The sequence below is a fragment of the Rhinolophus hipposideros genome (genome assembly GCF_964194185.1).
Source record: "Rhinolophus hipposideros genome assembly, chromosome: 9".
Taxonomy (NCBI): domain Eukaryota; kingdom Metazoa; phylum Chordata; class Mammalia; order Chiroptera; family Rhinolophidae; genus Rhinolophus; species Rhinolophus hipposideros.
In genome coordinates this window covers 52,538,354-52,559,980 of record NC_138055.1, presented here as the reverse complement: position 1 = coordinate 52,559,980, position 21,627 = coordinate 52,538,354, and the positions used below count along the sequence as shown (strand labels likewise).

General features: G+C 45.7%; 2 protein-coding genes across 8 annotated transcripts in view; one reads left to right on the top strand and one right to left on the bottom strand.

Annotated features, from left to right (window-relative positions):
* Positions 1 to 301: 301 nt before the first annotated feature.
* Positions 302 to 1,189, top strand: TMDD1 (transmembrane and death domain 1; the record flags this gene model as incomplete). Its single annotated transcript, XM_081058212.1, has 1 exon — positions 302 to 1,189. The coding sequence occupies one exon, from the start codon at positions 302 to 304 to the stop codon at positions 1,187 to 1,189; it is 888 nt and encodes a 295-aa protein (XP_080914338.1).
* Positions 1,190 to 2,053: 864 nt separating this feature from the next.
* The window catches only part of SCN8A (sodium voltage-gated channel alpha subunit 8), a 164,063-nt gene continuing 144,489 nt past the window's right edge, over positions 2,054 to 21,627 (bottom strand). For 6 of the 7 annotated variants that reach the window (XM_081061352.1, XM_081061353.1, XM_081061351.1 and 3 more), the window contains 6 exons: positions 18,392 to 18,676; positions 16,509 to 16,562; positions 15,868 to 16,005; positions 14,799 to 14,903; positions 11,874 to 12,144; positions 2,054 to 8,641 (listed from right to left, as the gene is read on the bottom strand). In XM_081061352.1, the coding sequence (XP_080917478.1) occupies positions 7,494 to 8,641; positions 11,874 to 12,144; positions 14,799 to 14,903; positions 15,868 to 16,005; positions 16,509 to 16,562; positions 18,392 to 18,676 (2,001 nt within the window). In that variant the 3' untranslated portion in view covers positions 2,054 to 7,493. The remainder of the gene's footprint in view (positions 8,642 to 11,873; positions 12,145 to 14,798; positions 14,904 to 15,867; positions 16,006 to 16,508; positions 16,563 to 18,391; positions 18,677 to 21,627) is intronic. The other variant, XM_081061355.1, reaches the window with a different exon arrangement.

Sequence of the window (21,627 nt, the reverse complement as noted above, 5' to 3'; positions counted from 1 at the left end):
TGACTCAGGGGGACGGAGTCCCACGCATCCCTAGGTATTGGGAAACTCTCTCCAATTCTTGGATTTTGTGACCCTCACTCTCCATCCCTAGTTTCTGGATGTTGGGAGGTGCTCCTCCCATGAGTCTCATGCGTTAGAGGTCCCCTTCCCGGTTCTGGGTGTCGGGACCTCTTCGCTCCAGTCGCTGAACGTAGGAAGCCCCCCTCCCTTTCCACCGTATGTGGGTGTTAGCACCCCTCCCCCACCCGTGGGCATTCGGAGCTCCTCCCCCACAGTCGGTGGTCCCTGTCACCGCTGGGCGATGGCGGCGCAGGCTGAGGCCGGGGCCCTGGCCCTGGCGCTCTGGGGCTGGGCGCTGGTTCCCGCGGGGGCCTTGGACGCCATGGGCCCTCACGCGGCCGTCCGTCTGGCGGAGCTGCTGACCCCGGAGGAGTGCAGCCACTTCCAGTCGCTCCTGAAGGCGCCAGAGCCGGACGTCGAGGCTGAGCTGGCCAGGCTTTCTGAGGACCGGCTGGCCCGGGCCGAGCCGCCGGAGCCCACATCGGTGTCACCCGGCCGGCGGCGGCGGGAGGCGGCGGACCCCGCGGAGGTCTCCGACGGCTGCCGGGAGGGGCTGGCGGCCTGGCTGGCGACCGAGGCCCCGACCCTGCCCTGGGACCGCGTGGCTCGGGCCCTGCGGCGCAGCGGCCGCCCGGACGTGGCCCGGGAGCTGGGCAAGAACCTCCACCAGCAGGCGACGCTGCAGCTGCGCAAGTTCGGGCAGCCCTACCTGCCGCCCGGCGCCCCGGGCGCTGCCGCGCCCCTGGCCCCCGCCCCGCGTCCCCGCCGCGCGCTGGTCGCGGAGCCCAACTGGGAGGAGTTGGAGCTGATCGTGGAGCGACTGCCCCAGGCGCCGTATGAGCGGAGCCCCGCGGGCTGGGCCGGGCCGCTGGTGCTAGGTCTCCTTACCGGCTTCGTGGGGGCGCTGGGCGCCGGAGCGCTGATCATCTTGCTCACGCTGTGGATCACGCGCGGTGACGGCGACGGGGTGCTGCCTGGCAGTACTGGCCTGCCTGCCACTGTCCGGCCCGGGCCTGTGGAGGCACACAGCTGGTGGGAGGCTAAGCCGCTCTTGACAGAAGAGCAGCTCCCCTCACGGGGGGCCCGGGCCCACTTGGCCTGGGCTGCAGGTGGGCCAGATCCCCCCTAGCTCCACTGCCCCCGGCTGTAAAGTGGGGGCACAATCCTGGTGCAGTGCGGCGTTTGATGTATTATAAAAGTACAAAGCACGCAAAAGCAGGAGCGATTGGTTTGTTAGTTCTTTGGAAACGAGGAGCAGAGCCCAGGGTGCTGTCAATAGGAAAGGAAGGGTGAGTCCCAGTTTGGGTGGGGGTGGGGGGATGGGAGGCAGGCCCTCCTAATTCTTGTCAGCTTTAGTTCTTTATTTTGAAATTATTCTTCCACTAAGACCTACCATTTATTGAGCACTAATTGTGTGCCAGGCCCTATGCTAAACAGTTATGTACATTATTTGACCTAATTTTCAAAACCCAGGATGGAAGATATTATCTCCATCACACATAAGGGAACTCTGGTCAGGTTTTAGAATCCAGAGCTGCCTGAGCTGAAAGTAGGAGCTCCAGAGGAAATGATCTGTGAGTAGTAAGGGAGCTTGGGAAGCATAATGGGGACCAGAACAAGAGGCAGAGCTTCTGTTTAGTCTGACGTCTGCTAGAGTGTGTAGGGGGTGGCAAAGCTAGAGGTGTGCCCCCTTCCAGAGGCTGCTGCTCCGAGCTGCTCTGCCCACTCTGGCAAGGCCTCCTGAAGGTCTACCTAGAGCCTCAAATCATTCATTCCCACCCATCTGAATGGTTGGGGCACTGCCAGCCCATCCTAGGACCTGAGCCTGGCTGAGCCCTCACACAGACTCTGCTCAGCCCATTCCCCTGCCACAGGGGAAGGCGAAAGGACAGCTGTGGGGTGTTGCTGGGTGGGAGTGTTTGACTCCCTTTCCACCCTGGGCTGATGGGCTTTGGTGTGAGAACAATGACAGAATGACAGGCCAGTCCAAGAGGAGAGTTGAAAACAAGATTGACGTAACCCTTTATTGCAAATTCTAAAGTAAAAAGATGTACAGTACAAAGTAAAATTGAAATTTCAGACTATAAACTTCCAATCCACTTATACATTCTCAGTTCTCAAGCATTTCTGCCATTTCTGCATAAACGGAACAGGGAACAAGTCGAGGGGGTGAGGGAAGGAGATACAGCAAGGGAAAAAAATTAAGTGTCTAGAATAATCACAAACCCCAGAAGCAAGTGAAAGGAAAGACATTTTCTCGACCTGCTGTCCTGGTGATGAGAAGCGGGGATGGTTGGAGCAGTGCAGTTTAAAATGGCTCTCAGAATAGCAGCATTTATGGTACCATTTCATCTTCCTGAAGTCCAAATAATACTTTGCCCTTCTCTGGTGCCTTTGCCTCTGTATCTCAAGACACTTTACAAAACATTTAGTTAAAGCCTCACAACACCCCTGTGAGGTAGGTCAGTTTTATTACCCCCATTTTACAGATGGGGAAACTGAGGCACAGAGAGGTTAAGTGACTTGCCCAAGGCCACACAGCGAGCCAGCGGTCAAGCTAGGGATGGAACACAGGAGTTCTGTCCCTTTTCTGGAACCACTGGACCCCGCTCCCCTTTACCTATATACATTCTTCACACACACACACACACCACATGTGCACACCCGCCCACCCCACCCCACTTAGCCTCTATGTACAGCAAACAGCAGTGGGGGGCAAGGGCAGGGGATGCCTCAGGAGCGTTTTAATGGAGGAAATCTTGGTAATCTTTAAAAGGGTATCCAAGAAAGCACAGAGCTGAGCCACAACGCAGACTGTGCAAACCTTGGGCCCCTCCCCACCCAGACTTCCTTTTTTCTCCTGATGTCCCCCTGGCTGGCTAGTTGCAGCCAATTCTTTAGGGGGTGGGGATACCTGAAAATGAACGAAGCTTTTTGCAAAACTTTGGGCAACATCTGAGAAAAGAAAGAGGCATCATTCCAGAAGATGCCCAGGACTGAAGTCACAAGTCACAATCCATGGCAATCTTACCTCCACAGCAGGCCTGGAGGCTAGGGGCCGGGGGGAGGTGGGACTGACCTACCAGCCATCTCTCTCCAGAGTGGAGCTACTGGAGAGGACTAGAGTGGGCACTTCAGAATCCTCCTGAGAGTGTTCCTGGACGGGGAGACATGGCCTAGAGAGGGATGTCCCCAAAGCGGGGCAGGGTGAGGGAAGAGGAGGGTGCCCCACTCCCCTGCACACATGTGAACAAGACCAGCCCTGGTCTGCTGGTTTATCTGTGGGGTGATGGAGGGCAGGGCCCAGCATGAGCTAGCAGAGTGGACGCTGTTGGGCATCGTGCTTGCCCAAGCTTTGGGGCATTGGGATAGTCTTTCTTCACATATTGGTGAAAAGGGCAGAAGTAAAGCCAGCCCCGCTGGGTGGGCGACACCATCTCTGGGTATCTGCCAGGTGAACTGGTGAGGAAGGGGTTTCATGGGCCTTTAAGCACTGGCCCAGGAGGGGGAGGAATGCTACATGCAATGGGTGACTGGGGATGGGGCGGGAGGTCAGGACCTTGCTTTTCTCTCCTGTCTCTACTTCTCAGCCAGAACTTGGCCAGAAATCCTGATTTCTCTTCCTTCCTTGCTCCTCCTTTCCCCAAATGTGCTAAGGTCCCAATTCCCAGACCCCTCCCAGGACTCAAAATTGGGATAGTCAAGCAACAAACGCACACCAAGACAGGCTTCCCTTGTACGGTAAAAAGGGCCATTTTTATTGTTTCCTTTTTGGCTTATAGTAGTGATGTACGTCTCATCACGTCTCTTTTAGAGCAGTGTTGGCCTCCATGCATTCCCTTATACACTAATCTTCACTATTGGTCTTTTACAAGTTTACATTGGTTGCAGCAAAAAACAAAATAACTCTGGGCACTGTCATTCCAGGGGCTTTGACGGGGCGTTTCTGATTATCTCTCCCCGTCAACTTCTGGTGCCCAAAGAGGCTCATTTAGAGAGGAGGGGGGCGTAGGTCATGCTGACTCGGGAAGTTTTTCCTGCTCTTGCCCTCTGCTTTAAATTGTGGAGTCTCCTTATCCTAAGCAACAAGGAGGTTAAGGAAAGACGGGAAAGTGTTTTTCACATAAATCAGCAACCGTGTTAGCTGCTGCTCAGTGGCTTTGGCTCTGCATTTTAAATGAACAGCTTCACACGTCTTTTTGCTTTTTGTCCTTTTTAAAAGGTGGATTGTGGAGTATAAATACTGCACCAAGGACCTGGCTACAAAAAAATAAATATTTATATTATATTTATATATCTATATATATATATATATGTGCAGTGATACTGTGGTTGCTGCTGCTTTTTGATTGGCTTCGTTTATATTTGGCAAAGCATTGCCACTTCCCCCTCAGTAAAGACGTACAACAACGTCATCACTGATGCTTTCAGTTCAATACCTGTTTGTTAACTGCGGGTGTAAACTGCTGGTGATGGTGTCATTTACTAGCAAAGAAGTATGGAGCAGGGCAGGTGGGTGAGTGAGAGAGTGAGCAAGCCAGTGAGTAGGTGGAGGGACCCTGGGAAGGGAACGGAAGGTGGGAAAAGTTTAAACAAACAGTGAAACTTCAAATAGAGTGGAGGTGGCTTCTTCCCTATGAAGCTGGCTGATGGGTGTCAGGTACCAAGGCCCACGTGTGTGACTGAGAGAGCCTGCTGGGCTGGGATCAGAGTCTGGGGGAGGAAAAAGGTCAGATCTCAGAAAAGCCTCCTTAATATACCCTAGTAGCTTAATGACATCACTAGCATGCGCACTTGGGGTATGGAGCGGGAACTGATAGTTCTGTTGCCCATCTTAAGACCTAAGAACAATTATGAAGTTTAGCCAAATCTTGCATAGAAGTGGTTAGAATTTATTGCACATTGGAACAAAAATATATATATTTTTTGTTGTTTTGGAAAAGACCATTAGCAATAAAAAATTTTTTGTCTGTCTGTCTGGTTTGGGGATGTACATTGGCTGGCAGCATCTAAGGTCTAAGAAGAAAGGAAAGTATAAAAAATAAAAATAAACATGACAATGGCATAAGCCAGAAGCCATTTCCTATTTAATAAGTTAATAATTTGTTTTTACAAAAAGGCATGCCAATAAAATAAAATGATATATTACAGTATTTATAATTCTCTTAAAAAGAATAACCACACGTCAGCTTCTGTTTTGTGCTGTTTACGATGTAGCCTGTGTATGTTACTATACGTTCATCCTAGCAACTAGCAGGGTCAACAAAAGAAATGCCTTCCCCACCCGGTATCGGGTGTAGGACAAACTTCTACAGGTGCTTCTTCTACTCGCAGAAGCAGGCTTACGTGTGCTGGACAGCTTCTAGTGGTCCAACAAGATAGAGAGCTCTGCTTACTGACTTGCTGTGGTTTGTTCTATGCAAAACTAGTCAGGTGGTCTGTGAAAATACATCCAAAATGCTTCTACTGCAAGGCAGATTGGTGTGTCCGATTATGGGTTGCTCCCCCCCCCCCCCATTGTATGGTTTAGGAAGAATTTATTTTGATTTGGTTTGCATGCTCACGTCTCTCCTCATTCTTTGTACAGACTTCTTGACACACTCAACTGCAGCATCTTGGTTTTGAAATCTAGTTATCAGATGAGAAACCCCTGGACTGAAAACTGTCTTCCCGAAAGCAGGAGATGGAATGGCAGATATGACGCTTCCCCCAAAGCTACCCTCCAATGACGACGGGCAGGTCGCTAAGCAGATAGCAAAAACTGGCTGAAGGGAATGTGCTGGGGGAAGCTGAATCCTCTTCAGAATTAATATTAAATCGCTTTCTCACAAGAACCAGTGCAATACAGAAACCAAGTGGGCTTGGTTCAGAGGCGGCTCCATCTTTACCACAGGTCCCACCAGTGACGATTTCTTCTAATAATAAATGAAAGAAACTACTGCCACAGCCCCAGTGCAGCTGCCCTCACCACCTCTGTGGATAAGGGAAGCCCTGCTTGGTGGACAAATGTGATGGAGGCGGGAGGAACCATGCAGTGTGTGAGCTGGCGACAACCCCTCTGTAGAAGAGAGAGGTCTGTTCAGAATATCTGAACCCTTCTCCAAGTGGACCCCAGGCCAGAGAAAGCCACCATGCAGAAGGACATGATACTAAATGAAGTGAGCACCCCTTAACCCCCAACAAATCGTTGTTGTAAGTTCCCCAAATTACCCCCTAGAGATAACATGCTCCTTTGAATAGCATTTTCATCTCTACCCTTAATAAGTGTCAGTTCTCCAGTATGAAGGCTAAATAATTATCATAAATATTGCAAAATACAAATGAACTTTTTTTGGGTTTTTGTTTTTAGCCCTAGGATATGGTTTTACAGTGACATTATTAATACAAGCCATTTGAGATCAAAGTTTCCCCACGTGCGGGACACACAGAGCAGCATTAAACAGTTCATCTTTCGAAATGTGCAACAATGGCTGTATGTTAGAGATGTCTGTTAAACATATACACACAACGGATCCATCTGCTTGTTGGATTGGGTTTTTTGTTGGTGGTGGTCAATTGGTTGGTTATGTTTCCCTACCCAGAAGGTGTACGGAAGACTCCTAGGAATTCATAAAGAATTGCAGTGGGTCTGGAACTCTTAGCATTTTTTTCCCCCTCCAAATACAGTGAATTGTGCGGGGCTGGGTCCTGTCCAAAGGCTGACCCAGTGCAGGGGACAGGATTACTAGTGTCCTGTGGTGTATGGTTCTCATGCATGACTTCTGATCACGGCATGCCGTCATGCAAATCATTTCTACGCATTGAACAAGCACAATGTTTGGAATCGGCCTGAGCAAGTCCTCCTCAGCCTGAAGAAACCTGATTGTTTTCCCCCACCCATCTCCAAACCACGTGAAGCCCATGTGGAGAAGATGCGGTTTATGTCAAAGAAACTGACAATTAAATGACATGGGCTAAAGGTGAGTGTGTGTGTTTTTTCTTTTTGCTGCTTAGCTTAACTAATGTAAGAATGCAAATATAGTTTGCATGAATAAACAAACTTTGAAAGTGATGCTTTCTGCTTCTGAGAATCAACAAAATGGAAAAATAAAATCCATTTGGCTGCAACGGAAATATGCTGGTCCCGGCAGCCACTCCTCTGTTTTTGTATCCTGTGAGTTTTGTCCTAAGTTGCATTGACTGATGTGGAACATGCAGTAACCACCTGCCCAAGCATTAGAAAATCTGTGAGTCCAGGGAGCAGGGTCCTTTGCCCTGGGCAGGTCACTGCTCAAGACGCAACCGTGTGACACGGTAAGCAGACTACGTTTGGTATAGATCTTCAGGGTAAAGTGTCTCCACAGCTGTTCTGCATTGATAATATTCAGGAAGTTTGTAAACAATCTTTCACTTGCAAGTTTTAAATCTGTACAATATTTAATTTTCGCTTTCCTCTAACACTTGGATTCTCTGACCTCTTTTTGTCTTTTGGCTTTTTCCCTTCTTCCTTCCTCTGCCCGTTGCTGTTTCTCCTTTTCAGGTTTAGTTACACTGTCATAGGATGGGAGGGAGGCTGTGGACGGGGTGCTCTCCTTTTTCTCCGGGTGTGTGCCTCCATTCTCCAGCTTATTGGAAGTTGTCTTTTTGCAAATGAAGCCCCGCCTTGCTAAGTGTCCCCGATAGGCGCGCTGCAGGACCACCACCGACACCTCTTCCTGCTTGCGCCGCAGTGTCGTTGTGATTGGCTCGTAAGACACTTTGGAAGGATTGGATGCCACGAACCGCTCCTCCATCTGCTGCCGCAGGATGTCCAACTCCCCGCTGTCTCCCAGGACCCGCTTGGTGAAGGCAAAAAGGATGTCCAAGCAGTGGATGCGATCCCCGCTGACCATGGGCAGGTCCATGGCGATGAGCTCGATGGTATTGGGCTTGGGCACGCGCAGAGGGTGCTCCAAGGCATCTGCAAAGTCTGCCAGCTTACAGTACTCAATGAACTGCGTGGCATCCGGATCGAACTTCTCCCAGATCTCATAGAAGGTCTCAAAGTCGTCCTCACTCAGAGGGTCTGCACTCTCCTCCGTGGCCACACTGAAGTTCTCCAGGATGATGGCGATGTACATGTTGACGACGATGAGGAAGGAGATGATGATGTAGCTTACAAAGAAGAAGATACCCACAGAGGGGTTCCCGCAGTCTCCCTTAAAGCCGCTCCCGGGGTGCTCCTTATCCAGACTGCAGTCCGGTGGGCGGTTGAGGATGGGCAGCAGCAGGCCGTCCCAGCCCGCTGACGTGGTGATCTGAAACAGGCAGATCATGCTGTTGCCAAACGTCTCAAAGTTGAACATGTCGTCGATGCCGGCCTCGTGCTTCACGTAAGCAAAGTTGGACATCCCGAAGATGGAGAAGATGAACATGACCAGGAAGAGCAGAAGGCCGATGTTGAACAGGGCAGGCAAAGACATCATTAAGGCAAAGAGCAGGGTACGGATACCTTTGGCGCCTTTGATCAGACGCAGGATACGCCCAATGCGGGCCAATCGGATGACGCGGAAGAGGGTTGGAGAAACAAAGTACTTCTCAATGATATCAGCCAGGAACATTCCTAAGAAGAGGGACAGAAGGAGATTTGTTGCTGAGACTGGAGCCGTCTCTCTCTTTACTTATGTCACCTGGCATCATGGAACCCTTAAGTTCAAAGGACTTTACAGAATGAGTGCCTTACTGTTCAGTCTGAACGCTCAGGACAAAAAGAAGAAAGTCACATGTTTCAAACATCTAGAAGAGCAGAGAGAACAATAAAATAGACACCTGTGTACCTAACACCCAGATTTAGGAGATGCCAGCAATTCTCAAAAGTCGCTTCTCTTCATTCCCAGAAGCAACCACATCCTGAGTATGGTAGCACCACAGTGTCTTCATCCTTTTCTATAGATGATTCCATAAGTAGTACGGAGAGAACATCCTACTATGGGTAAGGAATTGTACTGCACCTATCTTTTTTACACCAAGGTTTTTAGATCTCTAACTTGCTTCAGACTGAACATCATGTTTGTGAGATTGATCTCTCGTGTTAAAATAATTTTAGGTTATTCATTTTAACAGCTGAATTTAATGAATAGGTCCTCATTCACCTGTTTTCCCACTCAAAGACAATTAAGTGTTTTCATATTTGTGCACGTACGACTTTTCAAGGTGTTATCAATGCTTCTCCAAAAAGCTATCAAATTTCCATATCCACACCACGATTTCACTACCCTTTGGCTGGGATGTCTCAATTATTCTGATAAGGCCACCAAGTTTCAAAGTACCTCCTTCCTGACTCTGAAAAGACATTTTTGGTTTCTCATTGGCCCATGTCCCTTCCCCACCAAATGAGTCTAGAAAACTAAAGCGACTTCTCAGGAATGGCTTTTAACCCAGAGCTTCTAGGTTTTGTGTTTAAAGTCATAAATCAGAAACCAGTATCAGCAGATAAAAATGTCAAGGCATTAGTAGGAAATAAAAATAGACAGTGAAAATGTACACATCTGAGGGCATTTTTCTGTTTACATTCATCCAGAGGTCCACCTCTACCAGGTCACTTGCCTGAAAACTACACAGTAATAATGGGAACCTAATGAGGGGCCACAGAAGGAAGAGGAGATGAGAAGGCTGGGAAGTGACAGCTGAAGGCAAGGCAGTGACATGGTCTCTTCCTTCAGTGCCTTCTCTTGCTGGTGAGGCCCTGACAAAACAACATGACATTAGGGATTGCCTTTAAATAAGGAAATATCTTTCGGCCATAAGGATTTATAAGTATTGGGATAATGAACTGCAGAAGGCTATGAAATCCCCTTATTTGAAGATTTTAAGCTAAGGAAGAATCTTCACTTTCAGGAAGGGACACGATACAGTAAGTTCAAAGGAGGCCAGATAACCTCTTGGAGCTTCTTCTGGAGCTAGAATTCCATGGTGTGTTTGAGCTTTCAAGAAAATCTCTACCTCAGCCAGAACCCATGATGATTTTGCAGCTCCTTTCTTTTCACTTCTCAATTAAGCCACACCCAGTGACCATAAGAAGTTGGGATATACATATATATATATATATATATATATATATATATATATATATATATATATGGCATTCCATGCATAGTGGGCAAGTAAGGCTTCCGAGAAAAGATGCCTGAGTAAGATTTTGTAGGATGAACGTGTATTTGTCCCCAGAGAAAAGGGGAAAGAGATAGGACAGACAGCAACCCAGGCAGCAGGAACACCATTAAGAGGTTTTCCTCTATTAGGAGGGTCCAGGGCTAGTTTCACCCCAATTCCTCTTAATTTAAGAAGATGACTTCTATACTTTTGTTTCTGAACAAATTAATGACATTTAATAAAAATCCCAACCATCAAAAGTAACACTATTCTTCCTCTTTGTTTTCGAGTATCATCTGAAAATAGGGGGCATGGTTTGGTCTGCGGACTTTTCATCCACTTAATGATGGGTGGGCAGCAAACATTCAAGAACAGGATGAGGGCAGCATCGTCCCACATGTGTTTTGTGGCAGGGCGGGGGGCTGGGTTTGAACCCCTGCTCGCTCACTTACCAGCCCCAAGTCTAGGCAACTGCTCTTTGCTTCAGCTCCTCATAACACTGAGAGGGTGGTGAGGATTATATAAATTAAAGCATGGAAAGCACTTAGAACGGTGACCAGCACACAGTCCATTAAAATATGAGATTATCAAGATTATTACTTGAAACAGGGGCCTGTGATCAAATAAAAGCGGGATGGTGCTAACGTTAAACAGAATTCTTTACTGCAGGACTCCCAGGACTCCTCTCTAGGCTACTGTGCCCTGTGACGCACAGATGGGAAATTCAGTGTTGCCCAAAGTAATTTCATTCTGGGATTCTTTTCTTGGGGAGAGATGGATGGGGTTAGTGTCCCATGTCTCAACACATGTTTGGACATGCTGCTCCTGAGGACAGCACTAGAGTGGCACAGGCCACGGGGAGGGCCAGCTGCCCTCTGCTGCCCACAGTCACCAGCTCGCTAAACTGGCCTGGCCACCGGAGCTCTGGAACTGAGGGTCTCATGCACTCTCCTTGTGCTGGCCTAAGTCGGTCGAACATTCAAGGCGTTTCCTTTTAGAAAGGCAAGGAAACATTTTGGGAGGACAATCAAGGGGACAGCATTGCCTCTGCCTGCCAGGACGTCACCCCTTCCGTGCCTTTAGGCTGAAGCAAAATGCCACACAGTTGCTGTCAGAAACCAGCTTGAGTTCTGCCTCTGCTGCCTCTGAGCTGAGAGACCTTGGATATCTTTACTGGAAGACAGTCAAATAGTCTGCTTCGCGGGCTGTCATAACGATCAAATGAGGAAGTGCAAGTGAAGAAACTCTCACACTGTAACTGGCACACAGTAAAACCTCAATAAAATGAGCACTGCCATCATCATCACCAGACTCTTCCTAGACCACTTCGTTAACACCCGACTTCACAATCTCTTACCATTCCCTTTTCCATTTTACCCTGCTATTGTAGCTGTATTTAAAAAACAAGTTTCATCTCTCTTCCTCGTTAGATTTCAGACTCCTTGAAAGCAAGAACCATATCTAATCTTTAATTTCCCCTTCAACCGTAGAATTTACAATCGCGACTATTGGGAACACTCCACGGAAACTCACTGACCACGTAAGCTGCTGGCCAGGCCCACGAAATGACGCACGGGCTTCATCGAAGAGCGTAAGCAGCTTGCCCTTCAGACCTCGGTAACTCACTGTTCTTGCGGGAATGTCACCCTCGCGGCTGGCAGGCCCCCTCGTCCCGTCCCCCCCCCCCCGCCCGCCCCACTCACCCACGATGGAAAGGATCACAACCACAAAGTCGAAGATGTTCCAGCCGATGGTGAAGTAGTAGTGCCGCAGGGCAAACATTTTGAGCACACACTCGCAGGTGAAGAAGATGACGAAGACCAGGTTAATCCAGTAGAGAATGTTCTCCATCTGCTTGCTCTGAGTATCCGTCTCCACCATCATTGTCACCATGTTAAGGCAGATGAGCATCATGATAACAATGTCAAAGGCTTGTTGAGTGACAAAGTCAAAGACGATACCTTGGATTTTGTTCTGGGGGGTGGGGGGGTGGGCGACAGGGAGGAAAGATACAAAAGGATTCGTGAAAGCCTTTCCAAGCGGACTGTGGCAGTTGCCACCCTGTGAATCAAAGCACTCTGCTTTCTTTCCCGTAATAGGAGCCAGCTCGATCCTGCTGCTTTCAGGATATCAGGAGCAGGACAGACCCCCTCAAGATCACCTCACCGAGAGTTTTCTAAAATTGCCACTCTTCTCCTTTGTGTCTATGCCATCTAGACACACCTACACTTCTAGGTGTCTTCCCATCTCTCCAGCTGCTCCTTTGTAGTCTCATTTGCTGGTCACGTCTTCTCTTAATCTTTCTTTACACTTTCTCCCCGGGAGAGCTCACCTATTCCTACTGCTTACATAATATCTATCCACTTAAGTTTCTCAAGCTCTGTCTGCTACCGCCTACATCTTTCCTCTGAATTCCGGTATTGCTTACCTGACACCTCGTGTTGATGACTCAGGAGCCTCTCCACGTTAACAAGTCCAAAGCAGAACTAAGATTTTCCTCTGCCCCCACCCAACTTGTTCCTCTCATCTCAATTATTCATCCAGGTTCTAAGCCACAAACAGGACGGTCATCCTTCTCTCTTTCCTCTCCCTCATGCCCTGTCCCATCCACTGCAGGTCCTAGTGATTCTTTCTCCAAAGATATAACTTGAATTCATCCACTTCAGTCCATTTCTGTTGGCCCGCCTCTAGCCTAAGCCATCATCATCTTTCATCTGGACTTCTAGAAGAGTCTCCATAACTGGTCTCCCTGCTTCTTCTCTTGCCCTCGTCCAATGCGATTTCCACACAATAGTCAATGTGATTATTTAGAAACATAAATGAATCACCTCGTTCTTCTACTTAAAAACCTTTCAATAGTTTCTCATCGGGCTTGCAACAAAATTCCTATTGTTAACCTGGCTTAAAAATACCTTCCACAGTCTGCTCCTCTTCATTTCATGACCCTTACTCTAGCTCATCACCACTTGCCCACACTAATATTTCCTCCTTATACATTCTCCTATGCTTTTCAGGATTTCTTTCCCCAGCATTTTCATTCCTTCTCATCCACTCAAGTAGACCCTCCTTAGTGAGGCTTTCTCTGACTATTCTATTGAAGTAGACCCCCACCCAAAGCCTCCATTCTTCTATCGTGGCCTTCCAGTTAGTTTTTTCTCACAATATTCCATTTCTTGTAATAGCTGTTTGCTTATTTATTACCTATACCCCCACACTATATTGTAAATGCCCTGACAGTGGTGTCTAAATTTTGTTCATCACTTTATGCTTAGTACCTCGTACACACAGTGAATCTGTAACTGCAGTAAATCCTCAACATCAATAGGTTCTGTAACTTTAAGCAAAACCACATATAACAAAACCAATTTTACCATAGACTAGTTGATATCAACAAGAGTTAAGTTCCTACACGTTTCATCAATGGTGTTGAATAAAAGGATGTTCTTGGAGGATCTGCTGTATTTGCTGAATGAATCACTATTAATGTTTCCTGCCACATTAAACTTTATATTTTAGTGTGGAAGAAAATACACTCAGCTTCCCATGTGCAAAGTGCTGAACAGAACTTGAGAAATGTTAATCCTCTTCCATTCCTTTTGGGTCCATTTCTATTACAGAATGGAAACTCTAACAAACATCTAGGAAATATAAAAAAAAAAATCGCTTTCTTAGGATCTCCCTGATTTTTTAAAAAAGTCCCTAGGCGCCTGAGCTGGTGCTTATTTTCAAGATTACTTTAACCTGGTGGTTTTCACACCACCAAGTTCTGCAAAGCCCTAGGGTTTCCTTTCCCTCAGAATTTGGTGAGGTGAGTAGGCCAGGAACAGGGTGAGGGGGTGAATAGAGAAAATACTCTGGGATTCCCACTCTTGATTCAAACAAAGTAGCTTTACTTATATTTTCACAAATTAGATTGCCAGGTAAGCTTTTATTTTAAGAGTTCTGTTTTTGTTTGTTTGGGTTTTTTTTTAAATGCAAGTTACAGCAGAAGGAACTTGGAGCCTGATCTGTGGGGGTTGCAGACAAGCCTCCAGCAGCATCTCCCTCTCTGAAGCGAGAGGACAACCACCGACCGATCGGATGGTAAAGCAGAACCCCAGTCCTCTAATCGGTTTTACAAAAGGCTCAGATCAAGAGAGCAAATCAGGACATTAGACACTCCTAGTTGTATCTCTTCTGCTCCCACAAATAGCGAGAAGCATGATTCTAGCTTCTGGGCACACCCTTACAAAGACTGCCACGTTGGATAGAGAGCTGAGAAAATAATGACCAAATCCTATCTCATACTGGTAGGAAAGAGATCAGCTGTCATTTTCCCTTTCCTTTGTCAATTTTTAGTTGTCTCTTAAAACATCTCTCTTCCAGAGCCAATGAAGTTCACATGCCAATTCTCTGCTGTGGCCCAAGGAAGACTCTGAGGCAAGATCCAGCACAAATGTAAAAGCCATCCCATACCTTAATCCCTGCTCTCCTGCCGTTCTCCTCAGATCTTCTGGATAGGATGGCTAGGAAAGGATTAGAGGGCACAGCAGCCCATCACTTACCCTTTCCTTTCTTTGCAGTGACCCTACCAGTGCCTGTTTCCACATGGGGTCTCACTCTGTCCCTGGCCTGTCCAATGCACTCACCAGGGGGCGGGGAATGGGTTTCTGCGGTTTCTTGGAGCCCAGCTTTTTCATGGCATTGTAGTACTTCTTCTGTTCTTCAGTCATGAAGATGTCCTGACCTCCAAAGTAAAGGAGGGAAAAAGAGAACGAGCAGTCACAAGTGGCTCTCACAGGCTACGGCTTTGGAACCTAAGGTTCAACATTGAGAATTGAAGGAGACTTATCCTTTCCTGAGATCACTTTAGTTAACAGTTGTCCCAGAGCAAGGGAGACCTGGGTCAACTGTTCTAATTCAAAGAGATACCTGCCTGTGCTTTCAGATTGGGTTTTTTCAGATCTGCTAGGAAGAAAAGGACTAACCAATTACAGACTCTCAGGGAAGGGTTCAACTTGAGAGAAACAACTTGGAAGATAGTCACACCTCACTGGTTCTTACACTTTTTTTGGCCTGCTTTCTTGACAAAACTCTAGGGGGAAAAAAACCATTTCAAAATAAAAGGATTTTCAAGTCCTGACTGATGGTCCATTTATTTCTACAATATTAAAAGTTTAGAAATCCTGGTGTGAGAAAATAATTTGGGAAGCTCCTTGGAGTTTGTTGGGACAGATTTGATTTATAAAATGAATGACAAGACCAATATATTCAACTTGCTTTGGAAAATTGTTAACCATCTGGGATAAGGAAGTGAATTTTCTAAGAATGGTCTCGCAAATCCCCGTTTGCTAGGGGTGCACGGGGATGGACATGGATAGTTACGAGTCTAGACAATTTCTGCTTCTCACCACAGCTATTTATCTGCTTTCCCTTTCCCCTGTCACTAGACCCTCTCTGGTAGGAGGCCCAAACCAGTAAAAGGCCCCAAGAATAAGATCGTGAGTAAAGGTGGTAAACCACACACTGAGCAATCCAGCCCCCAACAGAGAGCTGCTGGAGGCTGATGTCCAGTGGGGCCAGTGCCACAGTGAGGTGATAATGCGGATTTTAGAGGAAGAGAGGTGTTCTCTCTCTAGAGGTAGGGACAGAGAGGAAGATATGCCTCTCGTCTGGGTTGGCCTCTCTGGCCACTGGCGATGAGGGGAGGAGACCTATCTTTTTCTTTTGTTGATTGAAGTTATCAATGATGACACCAATGAACAGGTTCAGGGTGAAGAAGGAGCCGAAGATGATGAAGATGACAAAGTAGATGTACATGTAGATGTTGTCCTCATACTTAGGCTGCTCCTCGGGCTGTCAAAGGACAGGAGAAAAAGGAAGAGTCAGCTCCTAGCCTGGGGGTCAGGGGGGTGATTCTGACCAGCCAAGGCATCAGCCGTAACTGACCACTCGAGCTGCTGAACAAGCTGGGGCGGGGGAGCCCTAGAGACTGTCTGTCTGTCTCCTTCTCCTCACTGGCAGGTCCTGCCCTCAGACGGCATTATTTCTGCCACGAGTTTGGTGGAGAATATGCACATCATAGGGTGAGGGTGAGGGGACGCTATCTGCTAGGAGCCATACTTATTGCAGAGCAGCACTGAAGCGTAGTCAGCTCCACTGGGGCCAGACCTAATCAACAGCCCGATCGTCTGGAGTCAGTGTGAGAGAGCGATGAGTTACTGAGAAGGAGTGCGCCCTCTAATCAATAAAACAAGCAATAAATGTTCTAACCCTCCCTCTCTTTCTTGATGAGATCACCATGCTGCTTGCTTTCTAACCACCTAAGAAAGGTGTGGCTTCACCAGGTATATCCTTACCTTTCGGGAATCTACAGCTGCATACATGATGTCCATCCAGCCTTTGAAGGTTGCCTGGCAAACAGAGTCAGTCATTAGACTGTGCCTGTGAGGGGGTGGGCGGGAGTCTACGCAGGGGTCCAAGTGGCCAGGCTTAGGTTCAGAGAGAACACAGACAGGTAGTTTGGGTGCAGCCTCACGTGGACATAGAATGTTCTGCTTATTAATATAGGTCCCAAGGGAGCTTTGTCTAAGTGCCTGAAAATAACATCAAAGTTTGGTAGGGAAACATGTTGACAATTGTAGCTAGATCAATACTTTTACAAAAGGTCTTTAAAATGGGCGTGCGAAGGTTGTTTAAAGCTAGGGCAAACTCATATGTATGAGTAAGTGGCAGGAATCTACTGAGGGTACTACTGAGCCCTCAATTGAGGAGTCTTTTTTTTTTTTTTTAATGTGTTAAACAAGCAACGGGTGTCTTGAAAATCATAGTTGCATTAAAAAACTCCAGCAAAACAAGGTCAGAACTTCTCCCTTACTAATACATACATGTTTAGCCTATGGTCATGGTTATACTGGCTTCATCCCAGACAGCCCTCCCCAATTCTACTCGTCCATCTACTATATCTAGCCTGATTATGCAAACAAATACGGGTGGCCAATTACAATTTTCCATGTTTTATTTACATTCTATTTATGTTTTATTTACTCAACCAGATTCTAAGTTTTGTTCAGGGCACGGGCAGTTCCTTATGCAGCTGACGGCTCTAATAATGCCAAACACAGCAACCTGCATGTTGTGGGAACTCTGAATACAATGTTTGACTGGCTGGTTGATGTGCATTTGCAATGGTCTCCTGGAGCTGCTCCAATTCAGATTCGATTTGTGGGTCCAATTTCTTGAACTGGGATAGAACAACAGAAGAGCTTTGGAGTGGGATGAACCACTGCTCATTCCATTAACTCTGCCTCCTACTGTTAGTTGACAGTAAGTGTTTTATATGTAAGGCCAGTTGAGAACTTCATCTGCACTATCACATTTAATACTCCCAACAACTAAATGATGTAGGCACAGTTGTAATAGTGATAGAAATACATACTAGCCAATACCATTCATTAAGCACTGCTATGTGCCAGGCACGGTGCTACGAAATTTTAGTAAATTATCACAAATCCTTTTTATGACCATGCAAGGTATTATCCACATTTAATAGGTGAACAAACAGACTTGGAAAGGTTGAGTAATTTGTCCAAAATTACATATCCAATAAATATGAGTGTGGCTCAAACCTACATCTGTCTGATTCCAAAGCCGAGGAGCTTTCATTGCATCATGGTCTTGTCAAACATTCCAAAAAATTGTCGTGAAAGGAAGAGAAAAGTAGGCATAATGGAATGCTACTTAATTAAAGGAATCCGTTTTTACTGTAATACATTGAGACCTTTCTCTGGGGTTGATGAGTGGCAGCCTCACAGCCCTGCCATATTCTTTCCTGCAGTTAGCTTTAGTGTAGCTGTTATGTAGAATCGTCTGCTCCATCAGAACTGCCATCACTTTTTTATTTTGGTCTATGCACTTATTTTCTTTATGTTTTCTTTCTCTTTAACTACATACTCTGTCCTGCAGGAAAAAAAGGTGATTTCTCTGCAACTTTATTAAGCTACAGGAATCTTTCTGTGTTGTTGAGCCTCTGAGCAGTGAGATTCCCCTTTGAGTGACGTCTTGGAGAGGTCAGAGGACTCAGGAAAGGTGGTCTCCCTAGAACTGGTTTGGGAAGTGACACATGGTTCTGTGTGACCTGTTAAGAATAACCCTGATTCTGGAAGCAGGGTTGAGAAGGAACCAAATGAGATTTCTGCTACCCAACTAAACTGCACAGAACTGAACACAGAACAACACTTACCACCTGAAGAAGTGCCAGATATCCAGCCCCAACGTTGTCAAAGTTGATCTTCACATTCTTCCATCTGATTTCTGTATTGTTCCCCTCCATGAGCTTTTCACAATCAGTTTTATTGTTGACAATTTCAATTTCAAATCGCTCTTCTGCAGTCTCATTAAAGCAGTAGTGGTACTTTCCCGCAAATAGGTTGACTCCCATTATGCTGAAAATCAGCCAGAAGATGAGACACACCAGCAGCACATTCATGATGGAGGGGATGGCGCCCACCAAGGCATTCACCACCACCTGCATTGGAAGGGGCAGGTTGCTGAGTGTTGGGAGGAAGTACTGGCAAGCACAACTTTTCTTTTGATTTCCAGGAGGGGAATGACATTGTATGGCCTGTTCTGACTATAGAAACATTATGGTCCTTTTGGAATTAAGGGAACTGGACAGATCCACAAGTAGGACCAAAATTTTCTAAATCTATGAAATATATTTTGAGGAATTCTAATAAATTACATATTTATTTTATCTAACATTCCCCCCTGCCCCCGCCCCACCCAAGTTGACCTAGGTTTTCTCCCTTAGGCACCAACCTGGACTAAAAAAGTTATTTTAGTCCAGTCTCCCTCCTTGCCAACTCATAACATATGCCCTATGGGAAACTGAGAAATCTCAAGCTCACTAGTTGCCTTTCAACAGACATTCCCCCTCTGCAAAGCAACGTATGATCATTCAAAATCACAGAGAACCACCCTATGGAGTTAGCAGTGAATCAGTCAACGATACAAAAAGTCTCTTTTATGACTACGCAAGGCCAAGTTATCTTATTTCAGGCAATAGCTGAGCATGCATATTTTGCAAGCTCAAGAAAAAAAAGCTATATTCCCTCTACCAAACAGTATAAAATAAAATCTGCATAGATGTTTTTCAGACATGATTCATTATTCTTCTCAGCCTTTTCTTCCTTTTGCTTTTTTCCTGACTTTGTAGGCTTTTAAATCTAAGAGTCACCACTTGCTTGGCTATGCTCATGTTTCTCCTTAATCCACAGCTTGACTTGACTCTTCATGATGCATTAGAAATAGGAATGACATGTTTTTTTGGGAGCGTTTTGGGTTAGCTAACTGTTCTTAAAACCCAAAAATTGGCATATTGTTAAAAATCACGGACTACAGTAAGCTCAGGAATGGAAAAAACAAAACAAAAACAAAAACAAACAAAAGCAAAGAAAAAAACCCCTCAGGAATCAAAGTTTCTGGGTTGTTACAAACTTTGATTTTGCTTCACACTATAGGTAAGAGTAGCTAGACGACATTTCCACTGTGGCAGCAGTTTTCACTAGAGGAGCTCTGAGTGCTTACGAAAAGAGCACTTCAGGTGATGGGACAAAAACATGGCCGTGTTCACCTTCTGCTCTGATTCTCATTTGCTGTTGTCTTAAGTGGGCCTACTGAGGCCCAGAAAGGTGACCCCGAGGTGGGAAGAATGCTTCTTCCTTTTTTCCGGCATCCTCCTAGGATATTCAGTTCAATTGAGTTCAAGAGAGTGGATATAATGAAGTCTTCTAATGTTTTGTTAGAAGGAGGTGACAAGTATCACCATACCCCTGCAGCTTTTCAGCGCAGGGAAGGGACGGGACAGGCTGCCAACGTGCGCGGCGCACCAAGGGCTGGAAGGGCCATACTGTGGAAGGAACGCCAGGGGGCAGCTCTGGGCTCTAATGTGAGCCAGACGTGGGTTCAGGTTTTCCTTGTTTTTGTCTTAGATTGCAATGTCACTCATCGGACACATGGCTGAGAAGAGCTGTCTGTTCTGTCCTATATAAAAAAGGCAATGATATTCTGCTAAGGAATCACTCTTCCTTAGATTAAAACATTAGTTTTGTGTTCCTCCAATTCATATACGAAAGCCTTTAGATTGAGAGGCAGTTATTTCTTAATTCTTAGACCAAGAAATCTCTTCTAGATCTAATAATTCTGTCATTAGTATAAAGTGACTGTATTTCAACTGTTCATTACTTTCTGCAAGGAAAGCCAGAATATCTGAAATCTGAAACATCCTCAATATTATTTTGAAGAATATTCATATTTATTTATTTGTCATCAAATTTGCCAGGTGATCAGATTTGAATTTTACCCCCTCATTTTACAGTTGCTCACCCTTTGGTGCGAGCACCAGAAAGCAATGGAATGTGCAAAAGAATAGGAAAAAGGAGGGTGACCCACAAAAGGAATAATCATTTCTCAAACGATAAGAGAGTAGATTATGTAAAGATTCAAAAGCTCGGGTCTACGTGACAGCATTTGCAGCAGAGCTTGGGTAAGAGATCATGACCTTCTATTAGATCAACAATTATGCAGTAGGGAAGTAGGCCCCAAAAGATCTGAAACCTAGAAATGTTGCTTTTTTAAATCTCAATTCAGAATCTACCTCCTCTAGGAATTCTTCTATCTTAACTCAGTCTAACCTGTCCTATACAGAAAGTATCTATGTGGTACAGATAAATATGGGGTCATATTTACAGCAGGAAAGAATGAGCTAATTGACTACATGATCACTTCACACTTATATTCGTAGATTGATCAAAGGAATCAATACACAACAGTATTTACTGAGCCTTGTTCTCTGATACGTATAACATAAAGATCCTATAAAATCCAATGTACTTCTAAGATGTAAATATATTTTCATTTATTAATCATAACCAAAGAAAAACTTATTGTTATGAATAAAACAATAAACAAAGTTGATGAAATTTTCTAATAATTCTTCCTTGCTAAAACAGCTTTGATAAGCCGCAATGTTAAACAGAAATTGTTTAACTGAGCTCCATACATAATTGTCACTGTGCTGATATTCTCAGCAAAGGGTAAGAAACCATGCTTTCTTATTTTGAACCTCACACTAAAAAGATGTATTATAAATACTAATTCAAGTCACTTACTAAATTCGATCTCCTCTTCTGCTCTCTAATAACTCAAGTTATTCTGCATTGTCTTTAGTTATGATGAAATTCATTATCTAAAAAAACTAGGTATAGAAATATCACTCAGAGCTAGGTTCCAGCAATCTATAAAAAGTTTTTTTTTTTTTCAGTGGAGGTTTATACTTAGTGATTGATACAAATCTCATTTAATTGATGGGAACATTCCAATGAATACTAAATCTCATAGTATTTTTGTCTTCTCTGTAAGGCCTAGAACATTACTGCTCATTAAATACTTTAAAATCTGTCAAATAGCTTTTAATAT